Source organism: Jaculus jaculus, chromosome 7 (assembly GCF_020740685.1).
Source record: "Jaculus jaculus isolate mJacJac1 chromosome 7, mJacJac1.mat.Y.cur, whole genome shotgun sequence".
NCBI classification, from domain to species: Eukaryota; Metazoa; Chordata; class Mammalia; order Rodentia; family Dipodidae; genus Jaculus; species Jaculus jaculus.
Genome location: NC_059108.1, coordinates 126,392,583 through 126,415,854, shown reverse-complemented (window position 1 = coordinate 126,415,854; position 23,272 = coordinate 126,392,583). Strand labels below are relative to the sequence as shown.

The 23,272-nt window shown below is 39.5% G+C and overlaps 1 protein-coding gene across 5 annotated transcripts in view; it reads right to left on the bottom strand.

The window, feature by feature from the left end:
- The window catches only part of Btbd7 (BTB domain containing 7), a 111,690-nt gene that overhangs the window by 55,298 nt on the left and 33,120 nt on the right, over positions 1-23,272 (bottom strand). For 4 of the 5 annotated variants that reach the window (XM_004649320.2, XM_045154044.1, XM_045154045.1 and 1 more), the window contains exons 2-3: positions 9,034-9,221; positions 5,925-7,004 (exon numbers count right to left, since the gene is read on the bottom strand). In XM_004649320.2, coding sequence (XP_004649377.1) covers positions 5,925-7,004; positions 9,034-9,115 — 1,162 coding nt within the window. In that variant the 5' untranslated portion in view covers positions 9,116-9,221. Of the gene's footprint in view, positions 1-5,924; positions 7,005-9,033; positions 9,222-9,676; positions 9,694-23,272 lie in introns of those variants that run through there. The other variant, XM_045154043.1, reaches the window with a different exon arrangement.

Below are 23,272 nucleotides of genomic sequence, written 5' to 3'. Positions count from 1 at the left end.
AGTAAGTACAAATTAGTAAAATGAAAGCTTCATTAAAAATTCATTTTCTTTTGGCAGTGCATTAGGTGGTTTACATGCCCCAAAGACATTTAACTTTCTCATGTCCATCTTGTTTTCAGTCCTTGTACATTTCGGCTGGAAACCTGTAACTTGATTCACTGTAAATAAATAGTCTCCCCAATAGACAATTTTAAAAGCCAATTATCACTCCCCAAATCAACCTGAATGGTTCACTTGAGTTTAGTTACTTGGCAATCCTATCAAGTACAATTACTTAAATTGCATTAATATGTCACCATGCACACAGCACATAAAACAAATGAGACAATCTTAATTATTCTTGTAAATTAGCAGTTTTACCTCCTTAAGTCTATTTGGTTCACACCAATTGATAACTATGTAAAGTGCTCAATTTAAATGTTAGTACTTTATCTTAGACCTGTACTTTAAGGTTTTAAGTTGAAATATCATTATTTCTTTATCTCAAGGATTAAATGAAACTGGAACCCAGTGGCTTGGGAAGAACACTTGGTGGCTCATTAAATTTGGCTCCAGCATAGTTCTGACTAGCTCGAGACTTAAAAAGCAAGCTGGGACTCAACAGCTAGAGTTCCAATTTGGATTACTAGAAAAAATTTTGTTCTTCCTGCCATTTTGTATAGCCTGTCATGTAGCTGCTCATGAGTTGTAACTGTGTCCTCATTCTTTTATCTTGTGAACAATCTTCATTTCGGAATCCTGATCCTTAGTCTCTAGTAAGCTGTTGTTGGTTCTTACTAACACTTCTAGATTGAGGGGCAGGCATGTTATACCTCTCTCCACCACCCATCTTTCAGCTTCTTTGTCACCTTTCAGTGTGCTTTTCAGATTGCAGGAATTCTACTACTTGTCCTCTTCCTTGCTGCCAAGCCCAGGATAAAAGATGTTGCTTTCTGCCAGATCCTTTCCTTTGTCTCAATACATTAGTTTTCATGAGCCAATCTGCTGAGTAGTCAGCCAAGGAGCTGAGGCCAACATCTGAGTCTCCTCAGCACACAAGTTTGTGAGAAGTCCAAGCAACTTTGGGCTGACTGCTGTGGCAGAGGCTCACTCTCGATCCACAAAGCATCCATCACTTTCCAGGGAGAGTCAAAATGTAGACAGAACACAGCCTGCAAGCTCCTCTGAGCTAGCGAGTGAACGAGTGAGCTACTGTTATTTTCTTCTTGTATTAAACTTTACTCTCTCTTTCAAATAATTAAAAAAAATTTTTTTTTAAGGTCTGGAGAGTTGGCTTAGCAGTTAAGGTAGTTGTCTGTAAAGCCAAAGGTCCCAAGTCTGATTTCACAGGACCCATGTAAGTCAGATGCACAAGATGGTGCATGCATCTAGAGTCCATTTGCAGTTCCTGGTGGCCCTGGCGTGTCCCTTCTCTGTCTATCTCTGTGCTTGTTTCTCTCTCTCTCTCAAATAAACAAATATATTAAAAAAAATTTTTAAACCTTATTAATATGTAACACTTGTCTTTGCTTCTTGTAAAGTCTCATTTGAAGTCTATTCATATTCCTGTTGTGTTTTGCTTAGTATTTGAAAGGAATACTGGGATTTCACTTTTTAAGAAAATTTTAGAGAGAAAACTGGCACGCCAGGGCCTCAGCTCCTGAAATCGCACTCCAGACGTTTGCACCACCTAGTAGGCATGTGTGACCTTGTGCTTGCCTCACCTTTTGTGCATATGGCTTACATGGGATTCATGGAGTCGAACAGGGTCCTTAGGCCTTGCAGGGAAGCACCTTAACTGCTAAGCCATCTCTCTAGTCCATGGGTTTTCATTTTTAAAGCTAAATCAGATTTGGAGTAAAAGGTTAGTCAAAGATTCAAACACATTTATTGAATTTAATAAAATTGTTTTAATTTTAAAGATTTTAGTTTGCTTGTGTGGGAGGGGAGTGGGGAGGGGGTCATGCCAGAGTCTCCTGTTGCTGCAAACAGATGCATGCTCACTTTCGGTCTGGCTTTACATGGGTGCTGGGGAAGTGAGCCTGGGCCAGCAGGCTTTGCAAGCAAGTGACTTTAACTACTGAAACACCTCTCCAGCCCAATAATTTTTTTGTTTGTTTGTTTTATTTTCTGAGGTGGGGTTTCATTCTAGCTCAGACTGACCTAGAATTTACTCTGTAGTCTCAGGATGGCCCTGAACTCTTGGCAATCCTCCTACCTCTGCCTCCTAAGTGCTGGGGCTAAAGGTGTGTGCCACTATGCTTGGCCCAATAAAAAAATTTTTTTTTGTTATTTTTATTTACTTATTTAAGAGCAACAGACAGAGAGAGAAAGAGGCAGGTAGACAGAGAGAGGGAATGGGTGCACCAGGGCCTCCAGCCACTGCAAACAAACTTCAGACGCATGCACCCCCTTGTGCATCTGGCTTAACAAGGGTCCTGGGGAATTAAGCCTCGAACCAGGGTCCTTATGCTTCACAGGCAAGAGCTTAACAGCTAAACCATCTCTCCAGCCCCAATAAAATAATTTTTAAAAAGACTGTGGGTCTAGCTGTAAAGCTCAATGGTAGAGTGCTAACCTTAGAATGAGGAGGAGAGAAGAAAAAAAAATATGAAAAAAAAAAAAATTAAAGCCGGGCGTGGTGGCGCACGCCTTTAATCCCAGCACTCGGGAGGCAGAGGTAGGAGAATCGCTGTGAGTTCAAGGCCACCCTGAGACTACATAGTTAATTCCAGGTCAGCCTGGGCTAGAGTAAGACCCTACCTTGAAAAACCAAAAAAAAAAAAAAAAAATATGAGAGCCGGGCGTGGTGGCACTCGGGAAGCAGAGGTAGGAGGATCGCCGTGAGTTCGAGGCCACCCTGAGACTACATAGTGAATTCTAGGTCAGCCTGAGCCAGAGAGAGACCCTACCTTGAAAATCCAAAAAAAAAAAAAAAAAAAAAGAATGTGAAAGATGTATACTGTCATAATGATGATCATTTAATGAAGCTAGTATTTACTGAATGCTCACTATGTATCAGGTACTGTTGAGATCAATTTAACATGTATTATTTGCTTTAATCCTCATAATCCTACCTTAGAGGGTCATTATTCCATTTTATGATGGGCAAACGAGGAATTTCAGAGCTATGACTTACTTAAGGTCAAACAGATTAAGACAATGAACAGAAAGATTCCAAGTGATCTGATTCTTAGCCCGGCATAGTGGGTGCACATCTTCAATGCCAGGACTTGGGAGGCAGAAGTAGGACTGCTGTGAGTTCAAGGGCAGCCTAGAACTACAGCATGAGATCCAGGTCAGCCTGGGCAAGAGCAAAATCCTACCCCAAAAAACCAAAGTTAGAGCCGGGTGTGGTGATGCATGCCTTTAATCATAGTACTCGGGAGGCAAAGGTAGGAGGATTGCCAAGAGTTCGAGGACACCCTGAGACTACATAGTGAATTCTAGGTCAGCCTAGAGTGAGAACTTCAAAATACAAAACAAAACAAAAATCCCAAAGTTAGTCTAATTCCAGAACCTATTGCTTAAGCTTTATCATATGAAGTCCCTCCACAAGTCACTTGTGGAAATGAGGTAGTTACGTTGAGATGTAGACCCTAAGTTAATAGTATCATCTCAGGTATGGGGAAAACCTAAGAACAAACATGGCTCAAACTATACTCTGAATGAGCCAGAAGAACATGTGCATTTGTTTAATCATATAACGAAAGCACAAGGAGTGTTTCAAATCTTTAAATGTATTGCATAAAATGTAACTTCTAGCTAAGTAGAAAAAGAAAAACCACCACCCCACCAACTCTAAATGAAAACAAAACAAAAAACAGTAACTCCACAAATGACTTAACTCCCCTAAGAAAATACAAGAATTGGGTGTGGCTATTCAAGCCTTTAATCCTAGCACTCTGGGAGGTAGTTAATTGCTCCAAATTTGAGACTAACCCAGACTAGAGTGAATTCCAGGTCTGCCTGGGCTAAAGAACCTGCCTCAAAATAACAAAAACAACTCTACATATGCAATCAAGTATCACCAAAAGATACCACAGATGGTTCATAAGTTTACTTTTTATTCAAAACTAAAAAAATATATTAATGACTATATCCTCACATTTTAAAATAGGCAAGTATATGGACACACTTTGGTTTTAAATTATGTAAGCAGGATTTAAAACAAAAAAATTAATTTGGAAAACAGAGATATACATAACTTTTGTATTGTTGGAAACTTCAATCTTTTTTGGTAGAATTTTTTTTTTTTTTTTTACAAATTTAGCTTTATAAAGGATGGGCAGTTTAAGTGAGTAAGTCACTTCTGTTAACATTTCTTTTTTTTTTACCATAGTGTCTCAATGGCATATTATTAACATGTTAATATTTCAAACTAATAAAGTATTTTTTATGGTTTTTCAATGTAGAGTTTCGCTCTAGCCCAGGCACACCTGGAATTCACTATGTAGTCTCAGGGCATCTTCAAACTCACGACACTCCTCCTACCTCTGTCTCTTGCGTGCTGAGATGAAAGGCATGCACCACCATGTCCATTTAATAAAATAATTTAATAACACTTTGGTTGTTGTAATAAAGCAAAACTAGTCTATTACTAAAAAGATAATGGCAAATAAGATTTTAAGAGAATCTTTAAGTAAAGGAAGCCTCAATTTTTTTTACTCATGTTTTTCAATGTGTTTTTTTGTTCGTCTCTTCATCTTAGTTACTTAACTAGGGATTTTTAGTTTCTAAAAGGTCTGTTGGCTGATTTGGCCATAGAATATGTATTATTTTCACACTGGAAAAATGTGCTTAGCTTTCTTTTCTAAAATTCATGGGTTTTACAGAAGCCATTCTTTTCTGACTAGCAGCATTTAATATTCCTTTAATAAATATGCACTAGCTAAATTAAAATTTTTCAAGTAATCTTGGGTCATATAACTTGTTTCTTTTTACTGTATGGCCATAAAAAGCTAAGTATACAGGCCCTTTGTGTAACTTTTAAATGCTTAAATTCTAACATTTACTAATACACACACACACACACACACACACACACACACACACTTATTTAGTGCAACACTCATACATTCATTTGCTTTTAACATGCTCTACCAATTAAATATTTTTTTTTGGTTTAAAGCAAGTGAAAAAGGCATGTAAATCTAGCACTAACTATACTTAGACTATGTGGAATGGACAAGTTGAGCCTAAAAATAAGATAGATTATTTTAAAATGAAACCAAAGACTTTGCTGATGGTTATGATTCAAATTAATTTATCATTCAATGTGACTACCTCCATTTTTATAATGAATTTATTCAAGCTGAAAACATTTAAGATTCAGTAAGATACTGAATGTAAGTATGAGAATCTAAGCTAGAAGTTGAGGATCTGGAGTGGTTCAAAGCTTGGGTAGACAGACAGTCAGTGTCAGTGGGTACATACATAGTCCCATACCTATTCCCTTACATTAGGAAAGAAAGAGCCTCAAGCCTCACTAATTCTCTTTTTTTTTAAATAATTTTTTTTAATTTTATTTATTTATTTATTTATTTGAGAGCGACAGACACAGAGAGAAAGACAGATAGAGGGAGAGAGAGAATGGGCGCGCCAGGGCCTCCAGCCTCTGCAAACGAACTCCAGACGCGTGCGCCCCCTTGTACATCTGGCTAACATGGGACCTGGGGAACCGAGCCTCGAACCGGGGCCCTTAGGCTTCACAGGCAAGCGCTTAACCGCTAAGCCATCTCTCCAGCCAGCCCATGCCTCACTAATTCTCTTAATCACTAGAACTGAATGCTTGACTTTAATATTAAATGAAGAGCCATATCAACACTGACCTTTAAGCTGCCTTAGCTGTCATAGACTGAGAAAAACAAAAACTGACCCTATATATCCTTGACATTGAAATCATACATTTAGAAATAAAAATTTTAAAAATCAGAATCTCATACCTTGTGCAAGCATGTTAAATTCCAAGAACAGTGCTATGTGGTAAAGTTCCATGGCTTCTTCTGCCCTGGTCATGTTTGGCTTCCCTGCGACAAGAGCCTGAACTTCACTGAGACTCCCCACAGAAGGGCTACAGTGCAAAACAGAGAGGTCCACCACATCGGTATACATACAGTGTAATATCACTTTTGCATATTTTTTTGGTATAATGGATTCATCTAAAATAATCCTTGTAGGAGTCCTCAAAGTTCGGTCTGTGATTTCTTCACCAGTCCGTATCCTCCTCTGTAATAAATTTCGGAAAAATGGAGACCGTGCAGAAATAATAGCCTTGTGGGCTTTGAGCTCTTCATCTAAACAGTTCTGATTTCCACCAAAAGCATCAACCAGTTCAGAATCTGAAGAAAAACTAAGGACGACATCATAATAACACATGTAATCAAAGAGTCCACGCATATCTACATCAAGGGAATTTGGTGTTCCAAATTCTTCACTAAGCTGAACAAGGATATCGACATTTTGAAATCTTGAGTCCTCCATACCAAATTCTCCTGTATAAAGATAGTGTAACAAAGCAGAAAACATGGGCATATCAATACCGGCTGTATTGATGTCCATTATTATCTCTGCTCCATACTCGGGTGAGGAAGAAAGCAGGGTTTTAAAAAATGGACATCTTGCAGCCAAAATGGCACGATGAACAGGAAAACAAGTTTCTTGAAAAATTAAGTCTACATCAGTACAATACTTATACTCATAAAGATCAGCCATATCTTTTTGCAACGTCCGGGCTTCTGGTCTAGCCAAACTGGCTTGTAGAGAAAGCTCCTTTAAGGCTGAAGTTCCCTCATACTCTTCCACTAATGCATTGACATCTCTAACGTCCCACCCAGAGAGGAGTTCTCGCATCTGCTTGGCATGATCAGCAGACCTATTAGATTTTCGACGCTTAATAAACTTCTTTTTGAGGGTGGCAAGGCCAGAGGTTCTCTTTTTTTTGTCTTGTGGTTTCTCATGGCCATGGTCAAGGCTATACAATTTTGATTCACAACCGTAGCCTTGCTGAGAGTAAGATGATGTCCCTAAAAAGAAAATTAAACAAATCATAATTTGTTTTTCTGACATTCAGTTTCAACATTTACATTTTCATGCTATTTTTTTTACAAATATTTTCCTGGACAATGCAAATCAAATTGATTTCATTTTCATGAACTTGTTTTCATGTTAATAAGAAAGAAATTAGGCTAGGCATTGTGAACACACCCATAATCCTAGTTCTAGAGAGGATGAGGCAGAAGATCAAGGGTTTGATGATAGCCTGTACAATGAATGACTTGTCTCAAAAAATAACAAATAAGGGCTGGAGAGATGGCTTAGCGGTTAAGGTGCTTTGCCTGTGAAACCTGAGGATCCAGGTTTGATTCCCCAGATCCCATGTACAGCCGGATACACAAGGTGGCACATGTGTCTGGAGTCCATTTGCAGTGGCTGGAGGCCCTGGCATACCCATTCTCTTTGTCTGTCTTTTCTCTCCCTCTCTCTCTCTCTGCTTGCAAATAAATAAATAATATTAAAATGAGTAAAAGGGAAGAAAGGAGAGGGAAAGGAGAGGGGAAGGAGAAAAAGTTAACAAGGACAAACAAATTACTCTGAATTAAAAAAATATATTTTAGAGCCGGGCGTGGTGGTGCCTGTCTTTAATCCCAGTGCTTGGGAGGCAGAGGTAGGAGGATGAGTTCGGGGCCACCCTGAGACTCCATAGTGAATTCCAGGTCAGCCTGGGCTACAGTGAGACCAACCAAAAAAAAAAAAATTATTTATGAGAGAGAGAGAGAGAGAGAGGGAAAGAATAGGCATGCCAGGGCCTCTGACCACTGAAAACTCCAGATACATGTGCCACTTTATGCATCTGGCTTTATGTAGGTACTGGAGAATTGAACCTGGGTCCCTACACTTTGCAAGAACTTGGCTCATTAACTGCTAAGTCATATCTCTAGACCTTTACTCTGAATTTTTAAAAAACATCTTTAGGTCTGACAGTTAAGGATTAATTAATATCAGACCTCAATCATGGGTTTTTAAAAAATGAGAGGCAATTTACAAATTAAGAGTAATGCAAATAAGCCAGTTGTGGTGGCACACGCCTTTAATCCCACCACTTGGGAGGCATAGGTAGGAGGATCACTGTGAGTTCGAGGCCACCTGAGACTACATAGTGAATTTCAGGTCAGCCTGGACTAGAGTGAGACCCAAGCTCAAGAAACCAAAAAAAAAAAATAAATAAAAAAAAATAATAAATAAAAAAAAATACTGCAAATAAAGGGGGAGGGAAGGAATTACCATGGGATATTGTTGACAATTATGGAAGTTATCAATTATTCTTATTCAAATATTCATATATATATATATATATAAGAATATTGCAAATAAGCCTAGCCTCTGGTGCACGACTTTAATCCCAGCACTTGAGATGTACAGGCAGGAGGATAGCCTTGAGTTCAAGGCCACCCTAAGACTACATTGTACATTTCACGTCAGCCTGGGCTAGAGTGAAACCCTACCATGAAACAAAAAAGAATGGTAAATAATTTTTTAATGTTTAATTTTTCCCCTTACTCAAAGCTGCATTTGTATAAAATAAATGAAACCTATAGCCATACCACTCTGAATACACCATTGTTGTCTAAAATAAGTGGACCAGGACACACAGTAGGGATCTGCACCTAGGTAATGTGCAATTATGCCAATTATGCCTTTTTTTTTTTTTTTTTTTTCTTTTTGAGGTAGGGTCTCATTCTAGCCCAGACTGACCTAGAATTCACTATAAGAGTCTCAGGCTGAAACTCATAGCTGCCTCCCACATGTTGGATTAAAGGTGTGCACCACCATACCCAGCGCAATTATGCTTTAAAATAATAAATCATCAGTTTGCTTAGATAAAATTCAGACAAGCAAGATTTACATGGAAGGATCTGTATGCTGAAAAATTATTATCCTTTATAACTTTTCCATAACAATTCATGTCTCTTATGATTCACAAATATCCTGAAAATACAATTGTACTGATTGATGGTCAAAACAGAAAATAAAGTTAGAAAAAGTTAAAGTTACCTATAAAAGTCTGTTGGGCCTGTGAGTTTCCCCCTACCCTTGGGGAACATGAATGAGGATAGTTAGATGCATTAGCACCCATTTTCTTCAGTCACTAAGGCATTCCATCTGCTGGTTCTTCAGAGTATAATCCCAGAGGTCTTTGTGAACCTTCAACCCTGGATCCAGCAGCCTGTTTTCATCCATTTCTTGATATGAAACAAAAATAAATTTATTTTTCAAATGTATCTCAAGGACATAGTTTGAAATAACAAGTTATCTAAAACAGTTTTTTTGTTTGCAAGTAATACCATACTGCCAAGTTTATAAGTAAATTTTCAAACAATGTAAAGAAGCCTGTAAGTATAAACTATGAATTTTTGTCAACTTCAGTTTTGGTCCATGAATGTATAATTTCTACAACAGTAAAAATAACATGTATTTAGTTACAAGAAGAGAATTTAAAATCACAGAGAAAAACCATACTGTGCCTCATTGCATAAGCCCTTCCATTAGGAACACTTAGAATAATTTATAATTTTTTATTTTATTTTTAGAGAGAGCAGGATAGAGAATTGGCGGACACCAGGGCCTCAGCCACTGAAATACAACTCCAGAAGCTTGTGCCACCTAGTGGGCATGTACGACCTTGCACTTGCCTCACCTTTGTGCATCTGGCTTATGTGTAATTTGGAGAGTCAAACATGGGTCCTTTGGTTTCACAGGCAAGCACCTTAACCAATAAGCCATCTCTCCAGCCCCATGATTTCTTTTCCATGGAAAGTATTTAATGATGCTTTGTCTTCTGTCAAATGACCTGTGGAGAATGTTGCTCTATAGTTAGAAGCCTTTAGTGGTATTATTATATTACATTTATTTGTGAGATACTCTTGTTTCAGGAATTGCATTTTTAATACATTATTGTCATATCTCTCATTTTAAAAAATATTTGAGAGAAACAGACAGAATGGGCACACACCCAGGGCCTCTAGCCACTGCAAATGAATACCAGACGATGCATGTGCCACCTTGTGCATCTGGCTTATGTGGGTACTAGGGAATCGAACTTTAGGATTCACAGGCATGTGTCTTAATTACTAAGCCATCACTCCAGCCCATCTCTCAGTTTTAGGATAGATCTTTCTGCTATTTAGTTAGAACTATCTTCAGCTCAGCCTCTTCAATATACTTTGGAGAAGAGTTATATAAATGACTATACAAATGAAAATTTAGATTACAAGCTGGTAGTGAAAATGATGACTGTCAGTGCAAGAGAATTTTCAGGCCCTCAAGTTGCTGAATACTCAATGGATATATGTTGTAAATACCATATAAATTTAAATTTAACTTTCTGGTTTATAAATTCATATATATATGTAAGTTAAATAATAAACATAAATATACCTAAATCATGTATGTTTAAGTATATATTTACATATGTATATAAATGCAGATGTATATAAATATGCATCTAATTATCAATGATGTTTAAATTCCATAAAGAAAAGGTTTGCTTTGAATTTGTATTGGGGAAGACTTTATAAAAATAAAAGATACTTTAAGAGATTAAATTATTAGTTTTTAAAATATATTTATTTATTTGAGAACCTCCAGCCAATGTAATCAGATGTGTGCACCACATTGAACAGTTGGCTTTATGTGGGTACTGGGAAATAGAACCCGAGTCCTCTGGCTTTGCAGGCAGTGCTTTATCTGCTAAGACATCTCTCCAGTCTAAGATTAAATTATTGCAGACTATATAACCTAAAAATGAAATAAATTATATTAAAGAAAAAAGTACAGGAAAAAATACTTGAAATAAAATAGAAGGCTGGAGAGATGGCTTAGTGGTTAAGGTGCTTGCCTGTAAAGCCTAAGGAACCATGTTTGACTCTCCAGATCCCACATAAGCCAGATGCACAAGGTGACGTACATGGAAGGCATGCATGCACACAAGGTGGCACACATGTCTGGAGTTCGACTACAGTGGCTGGAGGCCCCAGCATGCCAATTCTCTCTCTCTCTCTCTCTCTCTCTCAAAAAGGGGGAGGGCTGGGGAGCTTGTTCAGTGGATGAAGTGCTCACCATTAAAGCCACATAGTACCTGAATCCAATCCTCAGTCCCCATATAACAAGCTGGAAGGGCTTCTGTAATTCAAGCACACTGATAATAATGGGAAGATGGGAACAGCTAAGAAGATGGACCCAAAGTCCTCTGACCTCTACAAGTGTGCTATATAGCATGTATGTGCCTGCATTCACACCCGCATGCCCATGTACACACCACACAAAATAAAACAATAAAAAGTGGCACTCAGAGGCAACCACCAGGGACTATAATACAAATGTCTAAACCAGTTAAAGATACTTTGAAATTAATACAGGTACTATATATGCAAACACAAATACTTGATAGATTTCTTGATGTTCTATTCCGAGATGAAACTGCCTAAGATGGTATTTAAAATGAGTAATTGGGTATTTCACAAAAAAGGGGGAGAAGAGACAATGAAGCCCAACACCTTCAGGCTACTTGTACTATAAGCTATAAACATAGTGAGATAAAAAAGAACACTTTATAAAAATCTATCTTCCCTGCGGCAAGGGGGTAGCTCAACTGGCAGAGGACTGGTCTCAAAAAGCAAGCAAACATAAAATGACCAAAAATCCACTTCAGCAAATATTAAAGACAACATACAGTTCAAGGCCAGGACAGCCTGGGCTACAGAGTGAGACCCTATCAGAAAACAAAAACACCCCCCCTCCACCCAAAAAGGACACAAAACTCCTAAATGAATTCAAAGAGAGCACAAACAGTTGAATGAAATAGTCAAATAAACTCAGTGAAGGACTTCTGCTCAGATGGCAGACTTGTAACCATGAAAGAACTTCAGGGAAGAAAGGAGATGGTAGAGAATACTGGGGCAATTCAAGTTTAACAAGAAAAGATAGGCTACCGCTCACCACACAATGTGCCACCTCTACCTTTACCTGGGCCCAGAAGAAACTGTAAAGGAAGCAGCAATGCAAGTACGGCTCCCAGCGCTACTCCAACCACCACCTCCAGGAGGTGAACTGAAACATACCGTAACAGAAACAGTCTACAGGGAACATCAAAAAAATTATCATCACACCTGCCAAGGCTCAGGGACTATTACAAAAGAGGGATGGTAATATTTTAAGAGCCACAGTGACTGACAGAGGCCACAATTACCCCACAGTGAACACCAACGTCTCTACTGAGGAGGGCCTCTAGTGAAGTGGGGATCAGGGTGAGGGAATACAAGATTACTGTGGTGAAGATTTCAATCAAACTAAAGCCTCTTTTCCCCGTTTCTCTGCTGGGCTGTATTTTACAAAGACCTCAGATTCTAAGCTGAATGTAAATAACCTTGTCCTGTTTTTTATCACAAACCCAGCACAACTGTGTCAATGAGACCTATCATGGGTCAGTCAGGTATCTTACAAGGTCAACCTTGGAGAAACACTTGAACAAACAGCTTTCTGTTCTACATTTGTGCTTCCTTATCACTGACTGATTGCTAAGGAATTTTCTGTTTGTGCCCCAAATCATGTAACCTTAGAAACTTGTAACCAACCAATAGTGTAAAGAACTGATGATGATGTCAGACCACCTGCCATACTGTCTACAAAACCTATGAGCCATCACAGCTCAGGACTCAGGCTTTGGAAGTTATTCCCCTGAGTTCATGTTGACATGAATAAACTTTCTGATTCTCCATTCTATCTCTGGTGCCATCTCTGCATGACTCAGTCTCCCCTAACACTATAACCTATGTAAAAATATAATTTTTTTAAAAAAATTTTATGGCCAGGCGTGGTGGCGCACGGCTTTAATCCCAGCACTTGGAAGGCAGAGGTAGGAGATCACCAAGAGTTCGAGGCCACTCTGAGACTACATAGTGAATTTCAGGTCAGCCTGAGCTACAGTGAGACCCTACCTCAAAAAAACAGAAAAAAAATTTTATAAGACAGGGAGTGAGCAAGAGAAAGAACTGGTGCACCAGGGCTTCCAGCCAATGCAGTCAAACTCCAGACGCATGCATCACCTAGTAGGCATGTGTAACCTTGTGCTTGCGCCACCCTGTGCTTCTCTGGCTTATGTGGGATCTGGAGATTTGAACATTGGTCCTTAGGCTTTGCAGCCAAGTGCCTTAACCGCTAAGCCATCTCTCCATCCCCTATTTTATTAAAATAAGTTAAAAAAAAAAAACCCTCAGTGGAGGACAGTTCCCAGTGGCCATTGCATAGATCAAACTCGTCTCACTCATGCATCTTCCTCCACACTGTCTGCAACCACATCTACAAAACTGTAGATCAAGACATTTGGTAAGGGCAGGAGAGGTGGCTCAGTGGTTAAAGACACTTGCCTGCAAAGCCTGGTGGCTCAGATTCAATTCCCTAGTACCCACATAAAGCCAGATGGAGCATGCTCCATCTGGAGTTTGCTTACAGTGGCAGGATGTGTGTGCTGTCTCTCTGACATAAAAATCCACCCCCCTCCCCGGCTTTTTGTGTTTTTTTTTGAGGTAGGGTCACACTCTAGTCTAGGCTGACCTGGAACTCACTCTGTAGTCTCAGGATGGCCTCGAACTCTCGGTGATCCTCCTATCTCTGCCTCCCAAGTGCTGGGATTAAAGGTGTGTTCCCCCACACCTGGCTTCTGACATAAAAATATTTTAAAATAGAAACTTTGTAAGTTGAAACTGCCAAAGGCAGAAACACAAGAGAAAACTATTCTGCCTTTAAGAAAAATGTTAATTGTGGGCTGGAGAGATGGCTTACTGGTTAAGCACTGGCCTGTGAAGCCCAGGGACTCTGGTTCGAGGCTTGATTCCCCAGGACCCACGTAAGCCAGATGCACAAGGTGGTGCATGCATCTGGAGTTCATTTGCAGTGGTTAGAGGCCCTGGTGTGCCCATTCTCTCTCTCTATCTGTCGCTCTCAAATAAATAAAAATAAACAAAAACAAAAAAAGAGGCAAAACAAGAAAAATGTTAATTGGGCATGGTGGCACAAGCCTTTAATCCCAGCACTTAGGAGGCAGAGAGGTAGGAGGGTCACCATGAGTTTGAGGTCACCCTGAGACTACAGAATGAGTTCCAGATCAGCCTGAGCTAAAGTGAGACTCTACCTCAAAAAACCAAAACAAACAAACAAAAAAATTCAAACAGGAGAAACAAGAGAGCACACTGTAGTGAGGTGAGCACTGCCAATGTGCACTGTACATCCCACAAGCCCTGTCCTTTTCTTTTACTTCTAGCTGGTTAACTTTATAAGATGCAAAGAGAGCCCAGCAGGCCTTGGGTAACTCTGTCTCACCAAGGAACACAACTAGACATGGGCAAAGGACAACCTAAGCAGCAGCAAAATGTCATCATAAGCACGCTCTGTGCAACCATGTTGGGAGGAGCACAAGCAGCAGCTCCTCGATGATTCTGTTATCTTCTCAGAGTTCTCTAAGAAGTGCTCAGAGACAGGGAAGACCATGTCATAAAGAAAAAGGACAACTTGAGACAGCAAAGGTGGACAAGGCTCATTATGAGAGAGAAATGAAAAGCTAGAATCCTCCTAAATGGGAAACAAGAAGAAAAGTTAAGGATCCCAATGCAGCTGAGGCTCCTTCAGCCTTCTTGTTTTGTTGTATTTAACCCGAAAATCAAAGGAGAACATTATGGCCTATCTATTGGCGATGCTGCAAGGAAATCAGGAGAGATGAGGAACACACCACTGCAGAGGACAAGCAGCTTTAGGAAAAGAAAGCTGCTAAACTGAAGGGGCTTGGGAGGAGCTAAGTGGTTAAAGGCGTTTTCTTGCAAAAACTGTGGCCTGGGTTCTATTTCCCAATTACCTAAATAAAGCCAGATGTGCAAAGTGGAGTTTGCATGTAGTGGCAAGAAGCCCTGGCATAGACATTCTCTCTCATACATTAAGTTTTTTAACAATTGTATTTTAGAGCCTTTGTTTACAACTCATTCCCTTTAAAGAAAAAAAAATTAATGTAAGGCTGTATAAGATCTGCTTATAAAACATACAGTATCTTTTTTTTTTTTTTTGTATAGTTAACACACCAAGTATGTTTTAAGATAGCCCTGTCTTGGTGGTACTTTCAATAGCCACTACCTCTGGCACATTATGGGGGTCATAAATTGGCATGGAAATTTAAAGCAGGTTCATGTTGTACAGCACAAATTAATTGTTCTGTTAACTCCAGTCTGTTAAAAATAAGCAACTGTTTTGTTCACATTCTGAATGCTTTTTTCTAAGTAAATATATTTTTAAAAGAGGCAAGTATTTTTTATTTTTGTTTTTTTGAGGTAGGGTCTCTTACTCTAACCCAGACTGACCTGGAATTCACTATGGAGTCTCAGGGTGGCCTCCAATTCATGGCAATCCTCCTACCTCTGCCTCCCGAGTTGCTGGGATTAAAGGTGTGCACCACCACTCCCGGCTAAAAGAGGCAAGTTTATAGCTACATGTGGCTACATTAAAAATATCAGGGCAATACCAAATAACTTAATGATGAACTTCAAGTCTTAGATAAAGATGAAGTCAAACACAAAAAAGATGAAAAGAAATAATAAAGATCATGACAGACATTAATGAAATGGAAATAAACAGAATGAAGATCAATGAAACAAAGAGCTGGGTCTTTGAAAGATAAGCAAGATTGACACATCCTTAGCCAAAATAACAGAGAGCAAGAGTGAGACAGAGAGACAGAGAGACAGAGAGAGAGAGAGAGAGAGAGAGAGAGAGAGAGAGAGAACGCGAGATCAAATAAATTAGAAATCAGGGAGATATTACAGCAGAAACCAATAAAATTCAGAGACTATGGCATATTTTAAAAATCTCTAATAAATTGGAAAATCTAGGAAAATAGATCAATCTTTAGATACATACAACCTAGGCTTGGCTTTCAGGCTCAGACATTTGAGTAATCTGGTCTTTTTTTTTTTTTCACCTGAAGGGATAATGTGCAGAGCAGACAAACACAGATGTACTGCAGAAAACAGGATGTATATACACACCTATAGTGCTTAAAAGGCTCTCATATATAAAGCAAAGATTGACTTACTGAAAGGACAGCTTATGAAATCAAAGCAAAATGAAAGTGATTTTGTGAGTATTTACACCTATACTACAAGTTCCTTGGCAGCAGAATGATATCCTTTTATGCTTGATCATCCATCCATTCATCTATCTACTCATCCACCCATCATCTGGTTTTGAAATCAACAGGAGTGTATAAAGTAAAACACACGCACACACACGAACATTCAAGAAGAAATAGAATATATAAACAGGAACAACTCCTGTCACATTCAGTTTTATTTTCAGTTCTAGTAACCCTATTCCTTTATTTTGGACTAGTACTGTGCAGAACTACTTACATATCCACCAAACAGCAAGCTCACTAAGAGTAGATACTGATTAGTCATGTTAGAATCATTACCATCCACCACAGAATGCACAGTGGGCATGTAATCTTTGAATGAATAAACTTTAGTTGTCATCATGAGTGTTGCTCACCCCGAAGAAGGACACCATTCAGCTTATCCTTTATGGGGGTCTACACATGATAAGAGTCTGGATCACAGCCATGACAACTGAATTTAAATTAAATGAATTTTTTTTCATAAACTCTGCTAAAAGTCAAACCATTCAGATTTTCCAATATCAACTTATTAGCATGGATATATTTCTTACTGACAAATTACTGCAGGTTCCACGTGTACTACAGGAAACTTAAGAAAACATGGCAGGCAAACCAGATAGCCTGAGGTTATGGCTGCACACAGAGAAAAGGAAAACAAAGAAAATGGGAACATGAGAACAGATACTCAAAGGAGCCTCATCCAGGACAGTTTTCATCAGATAGTTCAAATTCCAAGCTGCTGGATCATAAAGGGAATAGTCATATGAATGGCACTATGAACTGTCCAGGTTCTCATAAATACTGAGATGAAAATTTAAATAAAAAAAAGAGGACATATTATTTTAAATTTCCAGTGAAAAGGAGTTGCAAACCAAGTGTAATGGCTTAATGATGGGCAGTCCACTTTCATGAGCTACCTGCTACTTACAGAACCTTTGTTGCCATGTCAACTGGGGACACATTTTTCCAGTTTCTTCTCAAGTCTACAATTAGAGTGAATTTTGTATACAGTGATCCTAGTAAAATAAGTAATGGCATATATGACGATGAACCAGTTTTACACAAATTTAAGAAGGCTTATTTTGTGGAAACATACACACAAGACTTTTTAGGACAAGAAAGTAATAGAAAACCAAGCCAGGTATGGTGGTGGACACCTTTAGTTCCAGCACGCTTGGTGGCAGTTTAGAGTCTCTGCTCATTCCATCTTTCCCCTGCCACCATGGAGTTTCCCCTAAAAACTATAAGACAAAATAAACAACTTTCCTTCCATAAGCTGTTTTTGGTCAGGTGCTTTGTCCCAGTAACAAAAAGGTACCTGTAACAGAAAACTGGTATCAGAGAAGTGAGGTCATTGCTGATAGAAACCCAAATGTGTGGCTTTTGGCCATTTGGGACTGATTTGTGGGAATGTGGAAGGATTTGAAACCTTGGTCTAAGGACACGTTGCAGTGCTGAAGACAGTGTTTGATAGACCGTACTGATGAGTTTGAAGACCTAAATGCAAAAAGAACTGTGGACAGTAAGGCTTGGCTTATGAGAGGAAGAAAGAAGTATGTTTGGACTGGGTTTCAAGCAGTGTGGTGGTATGAATGTGAATACATCTCTACAGCCTCAGGGATTTTTTTTTTTTAAGGCAAACTCAACAAACTGCTTTTTTTGTTTTTTTATTTGACAGTGAGAAAGATGGGGGGGGGGAGGATTGGCACACCAGGATCTCCAGCCCTACAATCCAACTCTAAATGCACGTGCCCCCTTGTGTGCATGTGCAAGCTTATGCATTTGTGTCACTGTTGTGTCTAGCTTACATGGGGCCTGGAGAGTTGAACATGCTTCGCAGGCAAGTGCCTTAACTGATCCATCTCTCCAACCCACCTTAGGGATTTTTGATAAAGGTTGATCTTGTAACTTCAGCCCCAGCAGCTAGATCCCTGCTTAGAGTGTGTGTTACTGGTGGCAGATCTGAATCAAGCCCTAAGGTATATGGAGAGCATGCTGGCTGTTGGTGATGTCTCACTGCTTGGGTCTCTGGAAGGCAGCCAATGTTTCCCACCATTGATGGTGTACCCCTAGACTTCGTAAGCTTGAAACAAACCCTTTCCTCATACAAGCTACTTCTGGTTAGATGTTTGTCCCAGCAACAAGCTAACTCTTAACAAGGTAGTATGTCTGTCTGCAAGGCTTACTGTTCTGTCCTTGTCCTGAGAACTTGTGCAGGATTGTGTTGTGTAGAAATGGACTGGTGTAAGCACATACATATAGTATGGAAAGAAATGAAAACACTAGGCAGAAAGTGCTGCCCTTTCAGCTGCAATTGTTTGAGAGATTACAGTGGAGAATAGGCCGGCTGGTCTGCATTTGGGACAGCAGAAAGAATGCTGACTCTTGAAAGCAAGAGGCCTGATTGCTGGAGTATCCTGTTCTTCAAAGCTGCCTTTATTACCCCCTGGATTAATAAATTTGATAGCCTATCTGGCACTATGGAATATAACAAATGCAGGAAAGGAAAAGAGTCACTGGATTGGCAATGCAGTTTGTCTCTGAAAATGGCCAGTGGGTAATAGGAGGCAGGCTTGTTGGAATGCTTGCATAGAGGCCTGATGGAGCCATGAGGATAAACCAGGGGTTGCAGTGAAGATGTCAGATAATGGGATGGATGCTAAGGAGAGCTGCTTTTGAAGTTGGATTGAATATGTTGCATTTTGCATTGTGGATGGTCATTCGTTTATGGGGGTTAGGGGCATAATGTGGTGGCTTATTAGGTATTCCCCATAACCTCATGTGTTCTGAGTACTTGATTTCTAGCTGATGGCAATTTAGGAAGTGGACCTTACTGGAGGAGGTGTGTTGCTGGGGGTGGACCTTGTAAACCCTAGCTTACAAGTGTTAATTTGGGTTACTCCCCTACTGTGGTATTGCACCTGCTGTGGCAGAGGTGACGTCTAGCTTCTGATCATGCCATGCCTTTCCCCTGCCATCGTGGACCTTCCCCTTGAGACTATAGGCCAAAATAAACAACTTTCCTCCCATCAGCTGCTTTTGGTCAGGTCCTAGGAATGTGAAGGCAACTGCAACATAAAATGGGAGGCTAAGGTAGGAGGACTGCTGTGAGTTCAAGGCCAGCCTAGGGCTACATAGTGAGCTCCAAGTCAGCCTGGCCTTAAAGTGAGACCCTGCCTCCAGAGAGAGAGAGAAAAAAACAAAAATCCTTCACCTTACAAGCATTATTGGAACTAAGTTTTCTCCATTCTCATTGCTCATCCTTTTCTAACCCACCTGTTACAGTAAACACTGGGCAGTTAAGCATGGTGGGCCATGCTATAATCCCAGGTATTGAGAGGTCAAGGATGAAGGATCACTAGTGAAGCCATTCTCAGATATATAGTGAGACCTTGTATCAAAACAAAACAAAAAACGTTTCTCAATTCAATACTAGTTTTTCTTTCTAGAGATAAACAATACAACACTCAAAATTTATAATTTTTAATTTCTGCTTGAGGGTTTACTCATAAGTTATCAATGTTTCAAAAATATGGAAAGTCTAAGACGCATTGGCATTCATTTCTTAATGTTCAATGTCATTTATGGCATTCCTCCACACTTCTGCATAGCATGAAGTAAAACACAGGTTATCTCCATGCTCTTGAAATCTATGTGTTCTTCCAATAACTTGTATTACTCTCACATTATGCATAAGGTATCAAGGCTATTAAAAGTATTTTATTAGATAAGAATTTTAGAAATCATGTCTTTTTATTTATTTGAGATGGGGAGGTGAGAGATTGGGGATGCCAAGGCCTCCTGCAACTGCAAACAAACACCAGACACATGTGCCACTTTGTGCATCTGGCTTTGTATGTGGGGAATGGAACTCAGGCCGTCAGGCTTTGCAAGCAAGCACCTTTAACCACTGAGCCATTTTTCCAGCCCTAGAAATTATGTCTTGAAACAGATTACTTCTTAGCTGCATCACTTCCTCTTCTTTGACCAAAGACAGTGGACTGTGGATTTACTGCTCATGTCCACATGCCAAGAAAATAAAGTCTCAGAGTGAAGGACTTATTTTGCCAACATCTTCTACCCACAAATGAATATATTTTCTAAAAATCTTTAACAGATATACATATAACCTGTAACATTTTCCTACCTTTAGTTTTGATTTTTCAAATTCTAATAAATTATCTTGAACCAACCTGCTTCTTCACATTGGGACTTAGGGATTAAAGACTAGTTGAGACTGTCATTTAACTTCCAAGTTGATTCTCTAAAGAGTTTTTCCTATTCCTATTATGTTCCCTTTGCCTGAAACACTTTTCCAGCTTTCATGTAGTTTATAGTCTTATGTTATTCAAGTCTTTGCTAAAATGTCAACTTCTCAGACAGGCATTCCTTAATCATTATCCCATAAAAAATAACATTCCATCCCATTATGCTCTAGCCCTCTTTTAATTAATTAATTAATTTTTTTACCATAAAGTGAGGCTTTATTTATTAAAAGTGAGGCTTTTTACTACCACAAAAGAAAGGTAAGTTGCAGGAGTGGTTGCCATGGTTCTTCTGACATGGGTGGTATTGCTAAAGTTGTCTTAACACATAGTAATTTATTAAACTATACATTTGTTTGATGTGATTTTCTATAGATGCATATTTTAAAACTAAAAAGTGCAAGAAATAGTATATAGATATATGTATATAATTTGCCAACATGTCAACATAGTGAATTCCTGTACCTCACCAATATGTAATACTTCTCACACACAGACAGTAGATAAAAAACATCACGGTTCATAGTAAAGAAGTCATAAAATAATTAGAAGTGATGAGTTTCAGTTTGGAAGTGTAACTCAGTAGTGGCATACATGTTTAGTGTGGGCAAGGCTCTTGGTTTAATTCTCAGCACCAAAAAAGTACTGAGGTTTGAATAGTTAAGTCTATGTTTTTAATATAGTTTACTTAACTGTAACTTTTTATAATTATTTTTTAGTTTAGTTTTATTTATTTGGTGTTTGTGTAAATGCACATGTGTGTGCATGTTTGTGTGTGTGTGTGTGTGTGTGTGTGTATGCGCGCGCGCGCATGGGATGTGTGTGGAGGTCTGAGGACAACTTTCTCGTCAGTCCTCCCCTTCTACCTTGTGTTGAGTATGGTATCTCACTGTTGTTCAGTACTTCTTTCATGAGTTTCCACTTGTCCTTTTTGCCTCCATCTCCCTTTTCCTTGTAGGCCACAGCTTCTGGCTTTTTATTATCTTTAAAAATATGTTCGTTTGGGCTGCAGAGCTGGCTTAGTGGTTAAGCGCTTGCCTGTGAAGCCTAAGGACCCCAGTTTGAGGCTAGATTCCCCAGGACCCACGTAAGCCAGATGCACAAGGGGGCGCATGCATCTGGAATTCATTTGCAGTGGCTGGAGACCCTGGCATGTCCATTCTCTCTCTATCTGCCTCTTTCTCTGTCTGTCACTCTCAAATAACTAAATAAAAATTAAAAATATTTTAAAAAATGTTTGTTTATTTATTTGCAAGGAAAGAAAGCGCAAGAGCGAAAGCGAGCCAGCGAGCAAGAGACAGTGATTGGTTGATTGAGACCAGGCATGCCAAGGCATCTTTCTGCTGCAAACGAATTCCAGACACATGCAATCCACTTTGTGCATGTGGATTTACATGGATACTGGGGAATTGAACCTGGGTAGCCAGGCTTTGCAAGCAAGCTCCTTTAACCACTCAACTATCCCCCCAACAGCTTCTGACTTACAAAACTATTTTTATTTTTTAGAGAGAGAGGGGTCGGAAAGAGAGGAGGGAAGAGAATTGGCATGCCAGGGCCTCAACCACTGCAATTGAACTCCAGACACTTACTCCACTGAGTGGGCATATGTGACTTCGTGCTTGCCTCACCTTTGTGTGTCTGGCTTACATGAGACCTGGAGATTTGAACATGGGTCCTTAGGTTTCACAGGCAAGTGCCATTGGGGATGCCAACTCAAGTACTCAGAGCTGTGTGGCATGCACTTTCTCCATAGAGCCATCTCTCTGGCCTCTATAATCTAGGTTTTTTTATTTTTATTTTTTTGGTTTTTTGAGGTAGGGTCTTATTCTAGCCCAGACTGACCTGGAACATACTATGTAGTCTCAGGTTGGCCTCCAACTCACAGTGATCCTCCTACCTCTGCCTCTTGAGTGCTGGGATTAAAGGCATGTGCCACCAAGCCTGGCTTATAATCTAGTTTTTAATAATGTCTAACTTAACAATTGACTCACAAAATTCCTGAAAGTTGAACAAACAACTGAACAAAGTAGTATACTCCTGCCTGTATTTTAATGATTCTAACAATGTTTTTGCTTTCTTATATTTTCATTTTGTTTTAAAATTCAATGAAAATCAGCAGGGTATTTATGCAAGAGTAGGTATTATGACAAACCGCCCCTCTAACAAAGTCAAAGTCCCTAAGGATATGTGTTGTCCCACACCCTTAATCCTGTTAAACTGCAAGGCTTAGATTTCTGGTCTGTAGAAGGTTCCATGGTCAGCTTGTGACCGAGTGAGACCCCGCCCCAGTGAATGATAGAAGAGGAGACAAAGGCACTGTAAATCCGGAAGCAACAGATGACTAATCCAAAAAACTAATTTAAGAATGGCAAATATAGGGCTGGAGAGATGGCTTAGAGGTTAAGTGCTTGCCTGTGAAGCCTAAGGACCCTGGTTCAAGGCTCTATTCCCCAGGGCCCACTTCGAGGCTCTATTCCCCAGGGCCCACATTAGCCAGATGCACAAGGGAGCGCACATGTGTGGAATTCGTTTGCAGGGGCTGGAGGCCCTGGTGTGCCTATTCTCTCTCTCTCTCTCTCTCTCTCTCTCTCTCTCTCTCTCTCGCTCTCAAATAACACAAATAAATAAATAAAAATAACAAAAAAATTAAAAAAAAAGAATGGCAAATGTAGGCTGGGTGTGGTGGCGCATGAAGAGGTAGGAGGATTGCTGAGAGTTCAAGGCCACCCTGAGACTACAGAGTGAATTCCAGGTCAGCCTGAGCCAGCATGAGATCCTACCTCAGGGACCAAAAAAAAAAAAAAAAAAAAAAAAG